The 18,532-nt window shown below is 44.0% G+C and overlaps 1 protein-coding gene across 1 annotated transcript; it reads right to left on the reverse strand.

Moving 5' to 3' along the window:
- Positions 1-259: 259 nt before the first annotated feature.
- Positions 260-10,859, reverse strand: LOC128971452 (sulfotransferase 6B1-like). The gene is made up of 6 exons (XM_054387010.1): positions 10,715-10,859; positions 9,595-9,779; positions 8,567-8,693; positions 6,369-6,463; positions 4,441-4,627; positions 260-378 (listed from the first exon to the last, which is right to left on the reverse strand). The coding sequence occupies exons 1-6, from the start codon at positions 10,857-10,859 to the stop codon at positions 260-262; spliced, it is 858 nt and encodes a 285-aa protein (XP_054242985.1).
- Positions 10,860-18,532: the final 7,673 nt, after the last annotated feature.

The raw sequence follows: 18,532 nt of genomic DNA on the forward strand, positions 1-18,532 counted from the left end.
TTCCTAAATCAGACCTATGAAGTCCATTTGTATCCCTCTAGAGCAAAGTATAAATAAAGGGTAAGGTAGATTTGGTTGTAGAAAATGGGTCTGACACCTGCCTCTGTAAAACCATATACATCTGTCTGCTGAAAGCTGTGTTCAGCTCTGGCATTGTGTCCTCCAAATCTCCTGGTTACAATCCTTTTTGCTGGGGGTACAGCAAACAGACTAGGATCTCCCACTCACAGTTTCCCACCAACTGCTCCCTCACAGGGAGTCAAAATTCATAGATGAGACTTTTGGCCATTTTGCTCAGTTTCATTTTCTCATTAAATATCTCCTCAAACCTTCGGTTCTGTTTTGGAGTGAAGTGGTTCTTCCAATCACCAACAGCACCTGGAAGAGCAGGGGCAGAAAAAGAAATAGTGAGGCTAGCAATGTAATAGTGCTGAAACTGATTTAAAGGCAGCTTGCTTTTGTTTGCAGTTGGCCTAAATCACAGTATCATCACAGTATATCAGAGGTTAGAAAGGACCTCAAGAGATCATCAGGTCCAACCCCCCTGCCAGAGCAGGATCACTTAAGGTAGTCCACACAGGAATGCATCCAGGTGGGTTTGGAAAGTCTCCAGAGAAGGAGACTCCACAACCCCCCTGGGGAGCCTGTTCCAGGGCTCTGTCACCCTCACTGTAAAGAAGTTTCTCCTCATGTTGAGGTGAAATCTTCTATGTTCAAATTTGAACCCATTGTTCCTTGTCTTATCACTGTGCACCACTCAACAGAGCCTGGCCCCTTCCACCTGACACCCATCCCTCAGATATTGATAGACATTGATCAGGTCCCCTCTCAGTCTTCTCTTCTCCAGACTAAACAGCCCCAGGGCTCTCAGTCTCTCTTCACAGGGGAGATGCTCAAGTCCCCTAACCATCCTCATGGCTCTCTGTTGGATTCTCTCCAGCAGGTCTTTGTCTCTCTTGAACTGGGGAGCCCAAAACTGGACACGGTATTCCAGGTGTGGTCTCAGCAGGGCAGAGTAGAGAGGTAGAAGAACTTCCCTAGCTCTGCTGGACACACCTTTCTTGATACATCCCAGGATCCCATTGGCTCTCTTGGCCACAAGAGCACATTGTTGTTCCATGCAGAACTTGCTGTCCACCAGCACTCCAAGGTCTTTTTCTGTGGAGCTGCTTTCCAGCAGGGCAGCCCCTAGCCTGTCCTGGTGCCTGTTGTTATTTCTCCCCAGATGTAGGACCCTGCACTTGTCCTTATTAAACTTCATGAGGTTTGCCTGCACCCAGCTCTCAGCCTGTGCAGGTCACGTTGGATGGCTGCACAGCCTGAGGGGTGTCAGCTGACCCCCACCAGGTTTGTATCGTCAGGAACTTCCTGAGGGTACTTTTAATCCCCTCATCCAGGTCCTTGATAAAGATACTGAATAAAACTGGACCAAGTACTGATCCCTGGGGGACACCACTTGCCACAGGCCTCCAAGTTGACTCTGTGCCACTGGTGATGATTCTCTGAACTCTGCTGTGGAGCCAGTTTGCAATCCACCTCACTGACCAGCCATCTATGCCACATCTCCTGAGCTTTTCTATGAGGATGTTATAGGAGACTGTATCAAAAGCTTTACTGAAGTCAAGATACAGGACATATGCTGCTCTGCCCTCATCTACCCAATTGGTCATAACTTCATAGAAGGCTATCAGATTAGTTAGACAGGATTTCCCCTTGGATGACTCATTATTGTTAACCATAGTCTCTAAATTATTATTAACCATTGTCTCAGAATTAGGTCATGATCATGAGATTTATTGGTCTGATGAGACTGATGGAAGCATCTGGATCATCATCCCTCAGACATGCTGCCAACAACACCAAGTGGTGTACATGATGAAGAGCAGGTTTCCTAGATGGAATTAGAGCTCTTGGGCATCTCAGCAGAGAGGTATCTTGCCACACCTTAGGTGTATGCAGCTAAAGGTTAAGCAGTTATGCCCAGAGCATCTGGGCTCTTTCACAGTCAGTAGAGGGAAATGGTTTCTTCCTGGCTGAAAGTCATCTCATTCTAGTCAACATCTAATGCTAATTAAATGAATGGTTCCCCCAATCCAGCTCTATCTCTCCTTTGACAAAGAAGACTCTTGAAAAATGGGCCCAGAGACACCTAATAGATGGGGGGTGTGGGGTGTGTGAAGCACCTCTGCTATGAGGATAGGCTGAAGGAGCTGGGGTTATTCAGCCTGGAGAAGAAAAGGCAGACCTAACAACAGCCTTCCAATACCTGAAGGGGGGTACAGGAAAGCTGCAGAGGGACTGTTTCCAAAGGCCTGCAGTGATAAGACAAGGGGCATTGTAGAGAAATGAGAGGAGATGTAGAGTAGATTTTAAGAACAAGTTCTTTACCATGGGGCTGGTGGAACACTGCAACAGGTTGCCCAGGGAGGTAGTTGAGGCCCCATCCCTGGAGATATTCAAGGTCAGGCTGGACAAGGCTGTGAGCAAGCTGATCTAGTGGAGGATGTCCCTGCTGTCTGCAGGGGGCTTGGACTGGATGAGCTTTGGAGGACCCTTTCAATGCAAACCATTCTCTGATTCCATGAATCCCACCCTCACGCTGCTCCTAGTCTCTAGGGCAATGAGAAGTCTCACTACTTAAGTGGGCAGTTAACTAGGTCTGGGTGACTCTGCACACTTATGGTCAGTGAAGTGTTTCAGATGCTGTCCAGTTTGAGCAAAGAAGAGGCTGGTTTTAAAACTCTTAATGAGACAATGCTTACAGTTTCCCTTCACGTGCATCTTCTAAAGGTTCTCTATCACAAAACTGCTGACAGGACATTCCAGACAGCAGAGAAAAGAAAAGCCAGCTTGACAACTAATATTCTTTTCTATATACTTATAAATGCTCTGTAAGCTGTCTGAAACTAGCTGAACCTCTGGGATTTGCAGAGGAATTACTTGGAGGAAAAATTTGTGATTTTTCAACTCTTTTAAAGTAACTCTGTTAAAGTTCACTGACTTAGAAAAGTGCTTTTGAGTTGTTGGCTAGTTTGTTTGTTACTGACATTACCTTTTGGCATGTAGTCCATTGGTAAAAACATTCTGAGTTAGTGAAATGTGCCATTTCCCTATTTATTGAAACACCTCTTGGTTTAAAACTGTCAATTCTTTTAAAGAATTAACAGTAAAAATAATCAAAGTCCGTCTCAACATGATGGCTTTGTTTTACTTGCTATCTAAATCCAAGGGAGCTTCTGAAATGTCAGGAGCAAGAAAACAACTCCTGCAGAGATTTTAAAGTCACATCTGAGCTAAGCACTGTTGAAGATTTCCACATGGATTCCAGCTTGGCCAAAGTTTGAAGGCTACCAATGAAGGCATCAGGTGACAGTCATCCATTCTTACACTGTTGTCATTGTCAGCATATTCCCTTTTAGGAATATTTCAGTAAGGTGTAACAGTGTGAGAGCTGAAATCCCCACCACCACCAATAACCAGCTAGCTCAGTCTGGAAGCAAGTGAAAGCTGTATTCACAAGCAAAATCTACAATCTATGATGAAATGCAATGAATATGTACAAATACACACAAGTCACAACATTTACAAATATGCACAATCAACAGAAAGGCACAACCAAGCTGCCTTTGCTTCCCCTGAGGGACCTATTCCCAAGGGGCCTCCCCCCCAGAAAGAACCCCTCCAGGCCCCCCTGGCAGAAGGCAGAGAGTTGAGGAGCAGAGAAGCTGTTAGACTTAGCTTGCCAAGGTCAGTGTGTTATCTTCAGCCAGAAAAGAAGAAGGAGCAGAAGCCAGAAGCCCAGCAAGTTGTGAACCCAGACTCTGACTCCAACTGCCCCAACTTTGTTTTGAGTAGTGGTTCTTAAATATTTCTCTCTCTCCAATGGAAGTGTTTAGAACAATCATTATTTTGCTTTCTTACACCCAAGAGTGACTTATTTACATTCTTTAGCTTTCTCTGCTTGAACTTTGTGAAGAAAAATTAAAAAGACAATTTCAAACCATCACAGATGGTAAGGAGCATAAAGGCTATGAGCAGTCTCCCGTGGAAGGAATGTGTCTCCCTTTCTCTTGTTCTAGGAATCTAAGTGACCTTTGATGTCAAGGGGATAGGTTGTAAAAGACTGAGGTGGTCAACTTTTAGATAAAGAGTAATGCTTTGTGAACCTTTCCTTTTGGCTTAAAAGCTGCCATGGAGCAGTATTAGTCAGGCTTGTTCGGACTCTTCCGTTCTTCTCTAGCAGAAGGATGCGTTTTCAACCAGAGAACTTGGGGGGGGGGGAGGAAGCGATTTTGGAGATGGTTCCAAATTGAAGGATCCTATCACTGATTCCTGGGACTGACCCTAAACATCACTACAGCCCAGGAAAGAGCTGGACTGCAGCCTCTGGCTCGATTCCCAACTTCTTCTGCTGTGTTAAGCATGGAGCCGGGAACTTACCTTTCCTGAAAATCAGCTTCCTGTCGGATGTCAGCACACAAACAGTGTTGCTGGGATCACTTTTCTCCTTTTCTGTGTCACTTTTCATCATGGAGAAAGACGACTTCTTGCAGATGTCTTGGATGTCATTTTCACTGACATTTAAGCCCAGGAACAGACTGATTTTCTCTACAATCTTAGGGAGATCCTGGGGTACAAGAAAAGTAAAGCATTTATATTTCTTTGCTGATTGTCAGACTTTCAGTTGATAGGAAAATGATCCTTTTTATTCCGTATCAAGTTTATCACATATTCGATACAGGAAGGATGTGGACCTGATGGAGCGGGTCCAGAGGAGAGCCATGAAGATGGTGAGGGGGTGGAACACCTCTCATATGAAGCCAGGCTGAGAGAGCTGCAGTTGTTCAGCCTGGAGAAGAGAAGGCTCCAGGCAGACCTGATAGCAGCCTTCCAGTACCTGAAGGGGGCCTACAAGAAGGCTGCAGAGGGACTGTTTGCAAAGGCCTGGAGAGATAGGACAAGGGACAATGGTTTGAAATGAAAGAAGAGGAGATGTAGATTGAATGTTTGGAACAAGTTCTGAACCATGAGAGTGGTAGAACAGTGCAACAGGTTGCCCAGGGAGGTGGTTGAGGCCCCATCCCTGGAGATACTGAAGGTCAGGCTGGACAAGGCTGTGAGCAAGCTGATCTAGTGGAGGATGTCCCTGCTGACTGCAGGGGGTTTGGCCTGGATGACCTTTGGAGGTCCCTTCCAATCCAAACCATTCTATGGTTCTATGTCATTAGATTGTGAAAATGACAGGTGGAAGGTGTCCCTGCCCATGACAGAGGGGTTGGAACTCAATAACCTTCAAGGTCTCTTCCAACCTAACCATTCTTTGAATCTATGTTGGTATTTGAGTTTTCTGTGTAGCCATTTCTGTTCATGAAACCTTTTTTCCTAACCCTGTAGCCTCTAATTTTTTTCTCTATTGGGAGCACAAGTCCCACTGACCATGAGTGGTTTTGATGTCTTACATCACATTTTGAGAAGTTCACCTGAGATGTCAGGCATAGCAGGTTAATGTACGGCCCTTAACAGATGTCCTTGGTCAGTCTTTCCATGGGACCAAGAATGAAGAACATAAAATTCTCTCTGTAGTCTGAGGAAAATTACATCATACATGTCCCACTCCTGTATCTATGAAATGCAGCTCTCACAGGGTTTGATATTTATACAGCTTGTGCTACTCTGCCCTGGTGAAGCCCCATCTGGAATATTGTGTCCAGTTCTGGGCCTCTCAGTTCAAGAAGGACCTCAGGAAGCTGCTTAAGAGAGTCCAGCACAGAGCCACAAAGATACTGAAGGCAGTGGAAGATCTCCCTGCTGAGGAAAGGCTGAGGGAGCTGGGGCTCTTTAGCTTGGAGCAGAGGAGCCTGAGGGCTGACCTCAGTCACGTTTATAAAGATGTGGGGAGGATGGATCCAGGCTCTGCTCAGGGATATCCCATGACAAGACAAGGGGCAATGGGTGCAAGCTGGAGCAGAGGAGGTTCCACATGAACATAAGGAGAAACTTTTTCATTGTGAGGGTTCCAGAACCCTGGAACAGGCTGCCCAGAGAGTCTCCTTCAGTGCAGACATTCCAAACCATCTTGTTCCTGTGTGACCTGCCCTAGGTGATCCTGCTTTGGCAAGGGGGTTGGATTGGATGATCTCTAGAGGTCCCTCCCAGCCCCTAACATTCTATGTGGTTCTGTGTGTGCAGGCAGAATTAGCTCCCTAGTATAAAGTGATATGCAAATACAAAATATGCCCAAAGATATGCATGAATGTTTCCCTTCTTCCTCTCTTTTTTTTTTTTTCATCATAATTTACCCTTTGCTATTTTAATCATGGTAATTTCCAAGTGACTCTTTCTGAAACAAGAGCAGAGAACATGTTTACCTTCTTCATGTCTTCATAGAATAAAAACAGGATGTTTTTGTCATTTGCATGTTCTTCCCAACTGAGGAAATGATCAAACCAGGATCCGCAGACAACTGAAAAAGAAAATCCACGTGGAAGAGTTTCATATAAACTCTGTTCATAAATAACTCTGACTGTACCTCACACATGCAAGAGAGTGATCCCTTATTAGTGTGTACCCTGTATTCCTCTAAAATGGATTAGAATCTTTTTTGGGCTGACTCAACCTTACAGTCTGAAGAGGTTACTGCTCTTATTGGAATGATAGAGATACTGTTCTGAGATATGGTTCTCTAGAGGAAACAGGCTCCAAACCCAATGAAAGGCCACTAATGAAGGAAAATGTCCCCCCCTAACAAGATCTGAATGTCTCAGCAGATGTCTGCATGTCTGTGCTGACAGAGTTATGATCACTCCACTAGGAAATCAAATAAGGAGTCTGTTAAATTGAGCCCACTGTCACTGGCTCTATTTTTGTCCCACCAAAGGGGAATCTGTATTATTCTTTAAAGCCAAAGAAGAGTTATGTAAAGAAGTTATTATGCAAATACATCTTTCAGCCGCCAACACAGATAACTTAAGGGTTTATAGCTGACTCATAGCACTTGTTTTCTCTGGCTGCTCTTTTTGGTGAACCATGGGAGGAGAGAGAAATTTCAGCTTCCCTTTGAAAAACAAAATTCTGACTCTTCTGGTTGAAGGACAATTTGAACTGCTTGGAAGGCTTGAGATGAAAGCCTCCTGTAGGAGATGAGAACAGGCCTGGAGAGAGCAATCACGGCCAGCATTCTCCAGAAATATGGCTTTGCTTTATCACTGCTACCAGGAAAGTGTAATATTGTAATGAGCATCATTTTGGTTGCAAACCCTGAAATCTAATTAAGTGCTTTGCTGAATGCTCCAGCCTGTAGCCATCTCCTGTGCACAAAACACTGTCCAAGGCATGTGTGCTCCACAGTTTTCAATTAAGCCCTGCTTTCCTGGTCAGCCACACTGGGGGATGTGACCAGCAATAGCACACAATAACCCTACTGGCTTCAGGTGTACAGCATACAGCCTTGGAAAGAACATGGACAGCATCAAACTTATCTGTGTGTGTCCTCACCCTTGCTCTGAACTGAGATTAACTCTGCAAGAGTACTGCAGGATGAGGATCAAGCATCACAACCTTCATGTGTTTCTATCAGGAGCAAACCCAACAAACTCTCTGTGGGTCACCTTGTACACAAATTTCTCTTGTAACCAACATTTTTATGCTATACATAAGCACACAGAAAATAGAATCATAGAATGGGTTGAGTTGGAAGGAACCTCTAAAGGTCATCTACTCCAACCCCAAATAGAAGGTGGCTACTGATTTACACAAAAATGGGAGATGCTTTTAAGATTTAACAGAATCCTCTCTTCTTTTTTTCACCCTTGTTCATTCAGAGTTTATACTAAACAAGCCAAAATCCTGTGCTTTAGGGCTTCTTTGAATCAGGAACATAAGATCTGGGACAAAGCTCACACAAGCCAGTAGACAAACTGACTTCTGGAGTGTTTATCTAAGCCCATGCTGACTGCAATGGCACTGTGCTTCCAAGCTTTTCAAGGTGAGGTGATGTTGTGGCTGTTATCGTCACTGTGGTTGTAGAGCAGGAACATGTCCTGAAAGGAGTAATAAAACACTAAAAATGGGAGTGGATTACTGAAACATGGTCCTGTTGTCAGCTTCCATGCCACCACTGCTACTCATAAAGGTCTCACTCTTGTCCTTGGTCTTTGGACCACACTACTACAACAGATATTCAAGGCCAGGCTGGACAAGGCTCTGATAAGATGATCTCGTGGAGGATGTCCCTGCTGACTGCTGGGGGGATTGGACTAGATGACCTTTGGAGGTCCCTTTGAACCCAAATCATTCTATGATTTGAAATCATAGAAAGAGCAGCAAAACCCTGCAAAGAGCAGCTGTGCTGAAGTACTGCAGCTGCTGATCAAAATGCCTCCTTGCAGGGCTGAAGCCAGCATCCTGTTATTTGCTCTTGTTTGCTTTGGCATTAGAAGTCATCCTGAAGGAAAACCCCTACCAAAGCCATAAGAATAAGGATTTCAGTTAGGAGTTTTATCTAACTGTGTCTATGCATTGAAAGCTAATGTAAACTGCAAGGAGAAAACATAACCTTTATCCTTACCATCTCCTTTTAAGAACAAGTCAAAGAAAGCAGTCCAGCTGTCAATAGTGGGAAGGTTTGGGTTATCCCTGTAGTAGTGATACATGGAAACTGCAGTATCTTTTGGATTTCTACTGATGTAGATCATCTGTAAATCAAGATGGTACAGTTCTTAGTGCTAATCCCCTTCCTGTGTTTTAGAGGAGCTCAGTGCATAACTGTAGCATTTTCCCAGGCAGTTTTGCAGTGTCAAAACCCTTTCCTTTAGGAACCCCTCTGTCAGTGACCATGCCGATAAGATTTTAATGCATTTGTCCCTGATTAGGCAGGAGTCAGTAGTGGTGAGTAAACAATTCCATGTGGGCAGAGGTGTGTCTCCTGCAGCTGGGTGATGTTTATGTTTTATGAAGGAGGCAGTGTTCCTTTTAACTCCTGAGTCAGTTCACTGCCTCATAAATGTAACATATGAAGCTATTGGCTAATTAACATTTACATGACAGATGCAAGCCATAAGTTTTCACCTCTTGTTCAAATTAGCCTTGTCCCAAAAGTCTGGATCTGAGTAATGCTAAAATTTTGAACTTCTAAGCTAAAATTTGAGGCCCAGAACTGATTTATTTTAATGACCTCACACATTAACATGGGATCTGATTCTGATTCCTGCATTTCAGTTCTCATCCCTTTCTCCTTTATAAGGTCTTCATAAAGTTTCAGTAGGAGGGGCAGAGTATCTTCACATCCAGAGCAGTCTCTAAGTACCCAAGGCAACCATTTCCTAAGTGGCTCCAGCCACTAGGAAACAGGAATATGTAAGCACCTCCTATCCCTAAGGTATTCCTGATTTGTGTATACAAATCACCCTGTGGGAGCACTAGGGCAGGAGCAGAACCTAGTCCCTAGCCCAAGTCCCAGCTCCAAAATTCACAGCAAACCATTTCTGGAACCTCTGAATCATTTGGAAATTGTTAAAGAATGGCAAGAGAAAATAGATTTCCAACAGGCATTTAACATGTCTTAACTGCTTTGATATCTTTTTTTTTTTGCCTTACCTTGCACTTTTTATTCTTAAAATTTGGAGGTAGCATGTTGTAGTCTAAGTGTGTTGGGATGAGCCTCTTTGATGTGAGTTGATTCAGTTCCTCCAGTCTGGATATGTCTCCAAATTCAATGGGAGATGTTAGTGTAACCTGAGCACTGTAGAGGTTTGTTAAAACTCTTGCAAGCCAGTGAGTGCCTGCAGAAAAGTAAGTTTGAAGGGGGTAAAAAAAAAAGAATCAGGGAAAAAAAAAGAGAGAGAGAGAGAAAGAAAAAGAAAAAAGAAGGGGGAAAAAAAGAAAAAGAAGGGGGGAAAAAATAAAAAAAGGGGGGGTGGAAAGGGGAAAAAAGGAAGATTTGTTAATGGGAAAATACCTGGAGCATGTGTTTTGCATATTGAAAGAGCTTGCAATGTACAAGTGCTACTTCTAACCCCCCAGCTTCAGGAAACTTCACATAACTGAGTCATCTCATTGCATCCAAATACAGACATACTGGGAAAATGAGGACTGTAAATTAAGCACAAAATAACTCTTTGAGAAGTACTAATATTGATACCAAAACAGTCTCATGAGACAAACTGCCTATCAGCTGAGAAGTTATAGTATTTTAATCATTAATTTATGAACTTATCTATTTTGTCCTTACAGTAACTTGAGTCTTTATATTTGGGAAGCATTAACTGAGCTTCTTTGGTGTGTGTTTCTGTGTGCAAGTGAAGCAGGGCAAGAGTGAAGAACAAATTAATAAATCTACTGCCAAGAACCATAAAAATAACTTCATACAACTCCTGACTTGCTCGTAATTGAATGCAAAAAGCCCTCAGAAAAATCCTTCAAGTACAGATTTTGCTACAAGAGATAAATATTTATTTGCTTCCCAATGTGAAAACACTCGAGATTATTTTCCATTAAGGAATCAAAATTTAGACAAATTACCTTTTTTTTTTCTTTTTAATTATTTGAACACTTACTGGCAGAATAGTTTATTCAGATACTAAACCATCCTTCCTTGTTTCTTGTACACAGGCATTTCTCAAGTAGTTTAAGCAGACATTTCTCAAGGAGTTTAAGCAGACAACATGAAGCAAACAATTGAGACTTCTTGGAACTAATATTTCAAAGAAGAGCTTACCAGATTTGGGATAGGAAACCAAAAGGACATCATCTTCTCGAGCATCAAAAGCATCCAGAGAATTCAGAAGTTCTAGAGAAGACTTGGTGGTAAAGGGAATCCCCTTAAACAAGTGAATGAGCTCTTCCTCCCTGGAGCTGGACATGTTTACTTAAGTCTTGGATATTTGCAGATCAGGTAACAGTGAAGTGACAGGAGGATTGAAGAGTCACTTCTAAGTCAGATGACCTGAGGTGACAATCTGAGACCAAGCAATGCAAACTGCAGGCTTATATAGTTTGTTACCTGCTGCTGAGTCCTGCCAGAGATTGATTTTTTCCGGGGAGCTGATAAAGACAAGTGAAATATTAGAAATAGCTTGATAAATAACTGAAATGCTGAGTCATGAAAAAGGCATGCTCTTTGTCATTTATTAGCTCTGCAGATAAAGACAGGAGGTGGTGGTGTTCAAAATGTATTACTTGTGGAAAATGACGAGGCTGAAGATTATGTCTTGCCCTCAAACACGTTGAAGGTGGTCATTCTGATGAGTTAGGCTTTGTTGGAAGCTGGCTCAGCTTCCAAGAAAAAAAGCTGCCTCTTAAAATCCTTTTTGATGGCTACAAAACAAATGTATTTTATGCAAATAAAATATTTATGGCTTTGTTTTACCCAATGTACACCAGCCTGGATTTTTTTTTTTAAAGTGCAAATCAGTTCCAAATGTTTTAATTTTGTGATGTTAAAGAACTTTTTCTTTTCTTTTTTAAATTTTAGAAATTCAGCCTGGGGCCTTTTAAAAAACAGAGGCACTTTAAAACATTATCAGTTTCTAAACTGTCACATGTCTCTGTAAGAAGACTACAGACAACAAAAATCACACATTTAAAAGAGGTATTTAACATTGGCTTGACTTCTGAATGTTTCATGACTAAAAGTGGTTGAAAATGTTTAAATCATGGAGTCATCAGAGAATCACAGAATGGTTTGGGTTGAAAGGGAACTTTAGAGGTCATCTAGTCCAACCTCCCTCCATCCTCCACTAGATCAGGTTGCTCAGAGCCTCATCCAACCTGCCCTTAGATGTTTCCAGGGAGGGTGCATCTACCACCTCCCTGGGCACCCTGTTCACCAGTGTTTCACCACCCTCATCATGAAAAGTTTCTTCCTTATATCTAGTCTAAATTTTGCTCCCCTTTAGTTTAAAGCCATTACCCCTTGTAGAGTTGCAACAAGCCCATTCTGTCTTTTTTGTCAACCCTCTTTAAGTACTGAAAACTGCAATAGGCCTCTCTGGAGCCTTTTCTTCTTCAGGGTGAACAACCCCAACACCCTCAGCCTTTCTTCATAAAAAAGGTGTTCCAGTTCTCTGATAATTTTTGTGGCCCTCTTCCAAAGCCCGTCCAGAGAGGTCTTTCTTTGTTTCCACAGAATACGCAGATTCATCAAAATAAAAGTCACTTGCAGGAAAGATGCAGTTCTCAATCAATTGCCTTCTTTTATTTTTCTTTTGTTTTGTTTTAATTCTGAATCTGTGGAAATCATCATTAATATATTTTCAAACTCCACTTTAAACAAAAATGCCCATAAGAAATGTGAAAGCATTAGTAAATAGCTCTGGTCCAAATCAAAACACTTTTGAGCACTTAAAACCTTAAATTTCCTTTTTAATGGCCACAAATTCATTTGCCTGTTTTAACATTCTTTTTCCTCAAACTCCTGCTAAAATTCTAACTCAGCTGAGATCCTTAGACCTCTTCAGCTCAGGTCAAGACCAGGCATGCAAATTTTGTTTTACAGTAAAGCAGTCCTTCAAAAATTTCCCAAGTGTACCACAGTTCCAGTTCTTGTTTCCTTGTTTAAGATAACTTAGGCTTGCTCATGAGAGCTGACTGTCAAATGTACCTCTGATGACCTATGGCAAGAAGTTAATGATTAGAGATGCCCTTCCAGGATACACTTGAGCAGCTTCTGGACTTGCTTCTTTCTAATTCAATCTTCACCATCAGTATGACTTTGTTTCCCCTTGGTCTTTTCTTTGCAGTGTTGCCAGCCCATCAGTCAAAGAGAAGTCAGCAAGCCTGCGTCTCCTCACCTGTGTTGCCTGTTATGCTGCCCTTCAGCAGCTGCTGCTTGCATAATGTGTCTTGTGCCATGAGGAAACTCCACATTCCAGTCACACATGGCCAGGTGGGGATGAAAACCATGGAAAAAAATGCCCAGGGGAGACGTTCCCTGTGAGTAGGGAGGAGGCAGAGGAGGTGGTCAAGTGAGCCAGTGAAGGTAAATGAAACACGTGGATACTGGTGTTCAGGTGGGAGCTGGGGAATTTCTCGGTGCTGTCTGAAGACCTAAACCATCACATCATATTTTAGGGTCAACATTCTTACAACTCTATCCTCTGTCAACAAATCGCTCTTTGGTTACTTCAGGTACTATACCAAGTATGTTTGGAGGCCTACTGATTCCTTTTTCTATGTTATTGTGAACATCTCTATTAGTCTGAATAGAGAGATCTCTAAGTTTTATTTTGCCATCATCACTCCAGACATATGCACTTCGTGCAGGCCAATAAAACTGTGCTACCTTGACCTAGCAACAATAAAAAAGCTTATTGCAAAACGTGTTGCATATTTACTATGCCTTTTCCCCTTTCATTTCTTCCTCCATGCCTCCTGTTTCTTGAGTCAGCACACTTGCCTAATCTAATCACTTGGACCTTAATTAATCATTCACAAATGAAATGGCCAAGGTGTAAAACAGAAGCAATACAGTAACAAAGAAAATTCTAATCTCCCTTAAGTCATCTCAGTTGCTTTTTGTACTAGCTTCTCTTTTCAGCATACATAATATTAACCCAGGGGAATCAAAGGGAAAATGGTCTTCAAATGCTGCCTGGACTTGGAAAACAGGGCCCACTCCTGCAAGGGTACAGTATCCTTAATTGCAATAACTTAAGGAAAAAAAAGAATATTCAGGATATTGCAAGAAGAAACCTCTTCTTAATAAATTATTAGGAAAAAAGTACACTACAAATGACTTCTTTATTAACATAAAAAATTACATTAATACATAAAGATGACATTATATGAAGAGAGGATGGGTTTAAAGAACCAAATCCTCCATTCAACTTTCCATTTTTTTCCTTTATCAGTGGAACATCTCTCTGCTGAGGAAAAGCTGAGGGAGCTGGGGCTCTTTAGCTTGGAGCAGAAGAGCCTGAGGGGTGACCTCATTCATGTTTATAAAGATGTGAAGGGCAGTGTGGGGAGGATGGAGCCAGGCTCTGGTCAGAGATGTCCAAAGGTAGGACAAGGGGCAGTGGGTGCAAGGTGGAGCTGAGGAGGCTCCAGAGGAAGAGAGCTTGAAGATCATCTAGTTCCATACCCCTGCCATGGACAGAGACACTTTCCACTGGACCAGGTTGCTAAAAGCTTCATCCAACCTGTCCCTGAACATCTCCAGGAAGGTGGCAGCCACGACCTCCCTGGGCAACCTGTTCTGGTGTCTCAACACTTTAGTGCAGAGTATCTAACACAGCTGTTACAAAGTGTGCAAGACTGGTCTCCAATACAGAGTTTCAGCCAGGAAATCTGGTGTTATGAGTAAGCTTCCCTTCCACAGGTCCAACTTTCCTCTATGATGATCTACAGAGTCATTTCTGTAATGATCACTCCACCCAGCCATTGCTTTCCCACCTTGCTGAATGATATCCTTACTTATTTTAATGCTACAGCTCAAGTGCCTCTTTTAAGTTGTACTCACCACTGGTGTGGCCACACCTTGAGTGCTGTGTTCAGTTGAGGGACATTGAGGTGCTGGAGCATGTCCAGAGAAGGGCAACGAGGCTGGTGAAGAGCCTGGAGCACCTGGGCTGTGAGGAGCATCTGAGGGAGCTGGGGGTGTTCAGTCTGGAGAAGAGGAGGCTGAGGGGAGACCTCATTGCTCTCTACAGCTACCTGAAGGGAGGTTGGAGTGAGGAGGGGGCAGTGAGGAGGGGTTTTGATCTCCACCAGGGGAGGTGTAGGCTTGATATTAGGAAATATTTCTTCATTGAAAGGGTTCTCAAATATTGGAATGGTCTACCTGGGGCAGCACTGGAGTCACCATCCTGGGGACGTTCAAGCAGCCTGTGGACCTGGTGCTTATGGATATGGTTTAGTGTTGACCTTTAAGTGTTGGGTTGAGGATTGGACTGGATATCTGTGAGGTCTCTTCCAACCTGATGTTTTCTGTGATTCTGTGACTACTTCATAGAGACAGGCTGCAAAATGTTAAATCATGGAGCAGATTCTCCTGGAGGCACTACTGAGACAGAAGAATAGTGAAGAGGTGATTGGGTACAGTCAGCATGGGTTTACCAAGGGCAAATCCTGCCTGACAAACCTGGTGGCCTTCTATGACAAGGTCACAACCTTAATAGATGAGGGGAGAGCAACTGATGTCATTGACCTGGACCTGAGCAAAGCCTTCCACACTGTCCCACACCACATCCTGGTCTCCAAACTGGTGACACATGGGTTTGATGGGTGGACCACAAGATCAATAAAGAACTGGCTTGATGGCTGCACCCAAAGAGTGGCTGTCAATGGCTCCATGTCCCAGGGGAGGCCAGTGACAAGCAGAGTCCCTCAGGGATCAGTCCTGGGACCAGGCTTGTTCAACATCTTTGTTGGTGACATGGACAGTGGCATTGAGTGCACCCTCAGCAAGTCTGCTGATGACACCAAGCTGTGTGGTGCAGCAGACAGGCTGGAGGGAAGGGATCCATCCAGAGGGACCTGGACAGGCTGGAGAGGGGAGCACAAGCCAACCTCATGAGGTTCAACAAGACAAAGTGTAAGGTCCTGCATCTGGGTCGAGGCAATTCCAAGCACAAATCCAGGCTGGGCAGTGACAGGCTGGAGAGCAGCCCTGAGGAGAGGGACTTGGGGGTGCTGGTGGACAAGAAGCTCAACATGAGCTGTCAATGTGCACTTGCAGCACAGAAAGGCAACCAGAGCCTGGGCTGCATCAAGAGAAGTGTGGCCAGCAGGGCAAGGGAGGTGATTCTCCCCCTCTACTCAGCTCTGATGAGACCCCACCTGGAATACTGCATCCAGTTCTGGAGCCTCTGTTACAAGAGGGATCTGGACATGCTGGAAGGTGTCCAGAGAAGGGCCACCAGGATGATCAGAGGGCTGGAGCACCTGTCCTCTCAGTACTGTGATTTAACAACTCTGATCTCAGAATTCTCTGATTTCACAGGCACTGCTATCTGTGGCAGCTACAGTCCCATTTGGGAATTAGTAAGTTGCTATGCAGGAGGTCAACCATATGTGCAGGGTCATGCTGCGTTCCTGTCATGTCAGACTGGAAAGCTCTTTGACCTTCTCTTATCCCTTTCACAACAAATCATTGCCTGAGCATATTCTGTGCCAGATCCACAACTGATACAGCTAATCATCACAGTGCAAAGCTGTGCCCTTTACAGACCTGGCAGGAAAATGCCTCAGCTGTGAGGTTGCTGCTACTGACTCAGGCTTCGCTCTACAAGGGCATGTGATGATACCTTCAAGGTGTGAACATACACCTAATGAGGACATGGTCAGCAGGGGGTAAAGAGAGAAAAGCTAATGAGTATTTGACCCCTCAGTGGAGTAAAAAAAAGGTGATGCTGTGCACATGCAGGAGGGCTCAGTCAGGTGAGCACTCTCCCTGGCAAATGCCTGTATGTCAAGGTGAGATGACCTGGAGATGTTCCCAGGTGCTCAGGGTGATAGGAGGGCCTGTGACAGGCACGGCTGCCCCTCACAAGTGCAGGGTCCTGACAGGCTCCGAGCAAGGGGGCCAGGCTGGCTAGAAGCTGATAAAGATCAGCTCCACGCCCTCAGACATTAGCTCCTCCTTTTGCTGATTGGAGAACTCCACCCTCCAACTAATTTAAAAGTTGACCACAGCCTAATTAAGAAATTGACCACAGCTGAACTTGGAAAGGATGTGAATGGTGCTCTGCAAGGGAGAGAGCTGGGAGCTTTCTCTGCACAGCAGCAGCTTGGCAGTCAGATCTTCTCCTCTTGGAACGGGAAGTCCTCTCCCCTTCCTTGGTGAGTGTATCTGGGTACCCGTGGGAAGGTTTTCCTTTCCTGAGTGACTGTGGGCACGTTTTGGTTCATCTCTCCAACTAGTTTAATGAGTTGTGCAGCAACACTTTCCCAGCTGACATCCCACTCTGTAACTTTACTCTGTTGGAAGGAGAGCAGATTAACTGCAATAAACCCCTGGCTTTCAGGTGGCTGTGGCTGGCTGGTTTGTCGGTGCCTCCGTGACAAGAGCCTTGGAGGTTTGGTTTATTTTCTGCTTATCTTTGCTGTCATATCTAGTGTGGACATTTACTGGGATGGGTTTAAATGACAGGAACTATTGAGTCACTTTGTTATTGCTAAGGCACCATAGTTCTTCAAGTGTGGCAGTGACTTCACTAGTGACTTGAAATCATTGGACTTTATCTTGATTTGTTACTGTAACTACTTAGAGGTTGCTGGCTATTTTGAATCTCACATGCATTAGTAGGATATAGCATTCCATAGGGAGTCAGATAAATTCCTCTGGAAAAAGTAGAAAAAAGCCTTTGGAAATGTAAGTCCTTCAGAGATCTACAGCCTCTAGAGCATCCCTCCAGACAGGAAAAGCAGAGTGGCAAAAGCTGTCCTGTCAGGTCACATGCTGTCAGTAAAGACAAGAGCTGAGGAAACCAAGTTCAGCTAACTACAGCCACCCCTGGGAAGGCTCATGTGTCACAACCAGTGGAGCTGTGCCATGGGGAAGAGGAGCACTTGTGTCAATGCACACCGTGAGACAGTGCCCAGCATGCAGGCAGGCTCTTGCACTCTGTACTGGGTCTCTGGTGGGTCCAACCCGAATGAATAGTGTAATCCTGATGTAAGAGGCAATGAAGTTTGCTTTTGAGGGAACTGTCTGTTTATGTCCTGCTCTGGGGCCCCCATCAGCAGAGAGACATGGACCTGCTGGAGTGGGTCCAGAGGAGGGCCACAAAATGATCAGACGGCTGGAGAACTTCTCCTGTGAAGGCAGGCTGAGAGAAGAGAAGGCTCTGAGGAGGCATTATACAGCTCATGTCTAATGACTTCTGACTGAGAGACCTTAAAAGACCTTAAAATAAGGGACCTTAAGATAAACTGAGACCTTAAAACAAGCTCGGGCCAAGGCAGTGCAGCTCTGCTTAGTAGGAAGGCAGAGATGGAGAGGCCCATCCCAACGGGGGGGCTGTGAGGCTCAACTCTCTGCTATGGGAAGTAGACATGAGCTGTAAAATGCTACAGGAAAACCAGAAGGTGGTAAAGAGGTAAACAACAGCACCATAGGAAAGTTAACTCCTTCCCAGCCAGAGCCAGTACAGATCAATTGTCCTCAGGACAGTTAGTCACCACCTAGACAGACAAATGAATTCCAAAGCCTGAGCAGAAGTTACTTGGCTGTTATTTAGTCATTTGTGATAGGAACAGGAATCAAAATACAAGGTAGACTGAGGCTAAGGGAAAAACACATTTAGTGCTGATTCTTTGCTTTTGTGTCATGCAGTGGCTGTGAAGTATTTGCAACATTTGTATATTTCTTCTCTGCTCTTACCAGTTGGGTGTTTGGTTTTGGTTTGCTTTGGTTTTGTTTTGTGTTCCTAAGTGTTAAATGAACTATTTAGGCATAGATGCTTTTTAGAGGAAAAATTTTATCCTTTTTTTGTGTAAGTAGAGAATTCTCACTGCACACTCATCCTCTCTGAGAGTCAGGCTGTGGTTCAGAACAAGAGAAGAACAAATCATTCATTGCCTGCTATGCAGT

Source organism: Indicator indicator, chromosome 14 (genome assembly GCF_027791375.1).
Source record: "Indicator indicator isolate 239-I01 chromosome 14, UM_Iind_1.1, whole genome shotgun sequence".
NCBI classification, from domain to species: domain Eukaryota; kingdom Metazoa; phylum Chordata; class Aves; order Piciformes; family Indicatoridae; genus Indicator; species Indicator indicator.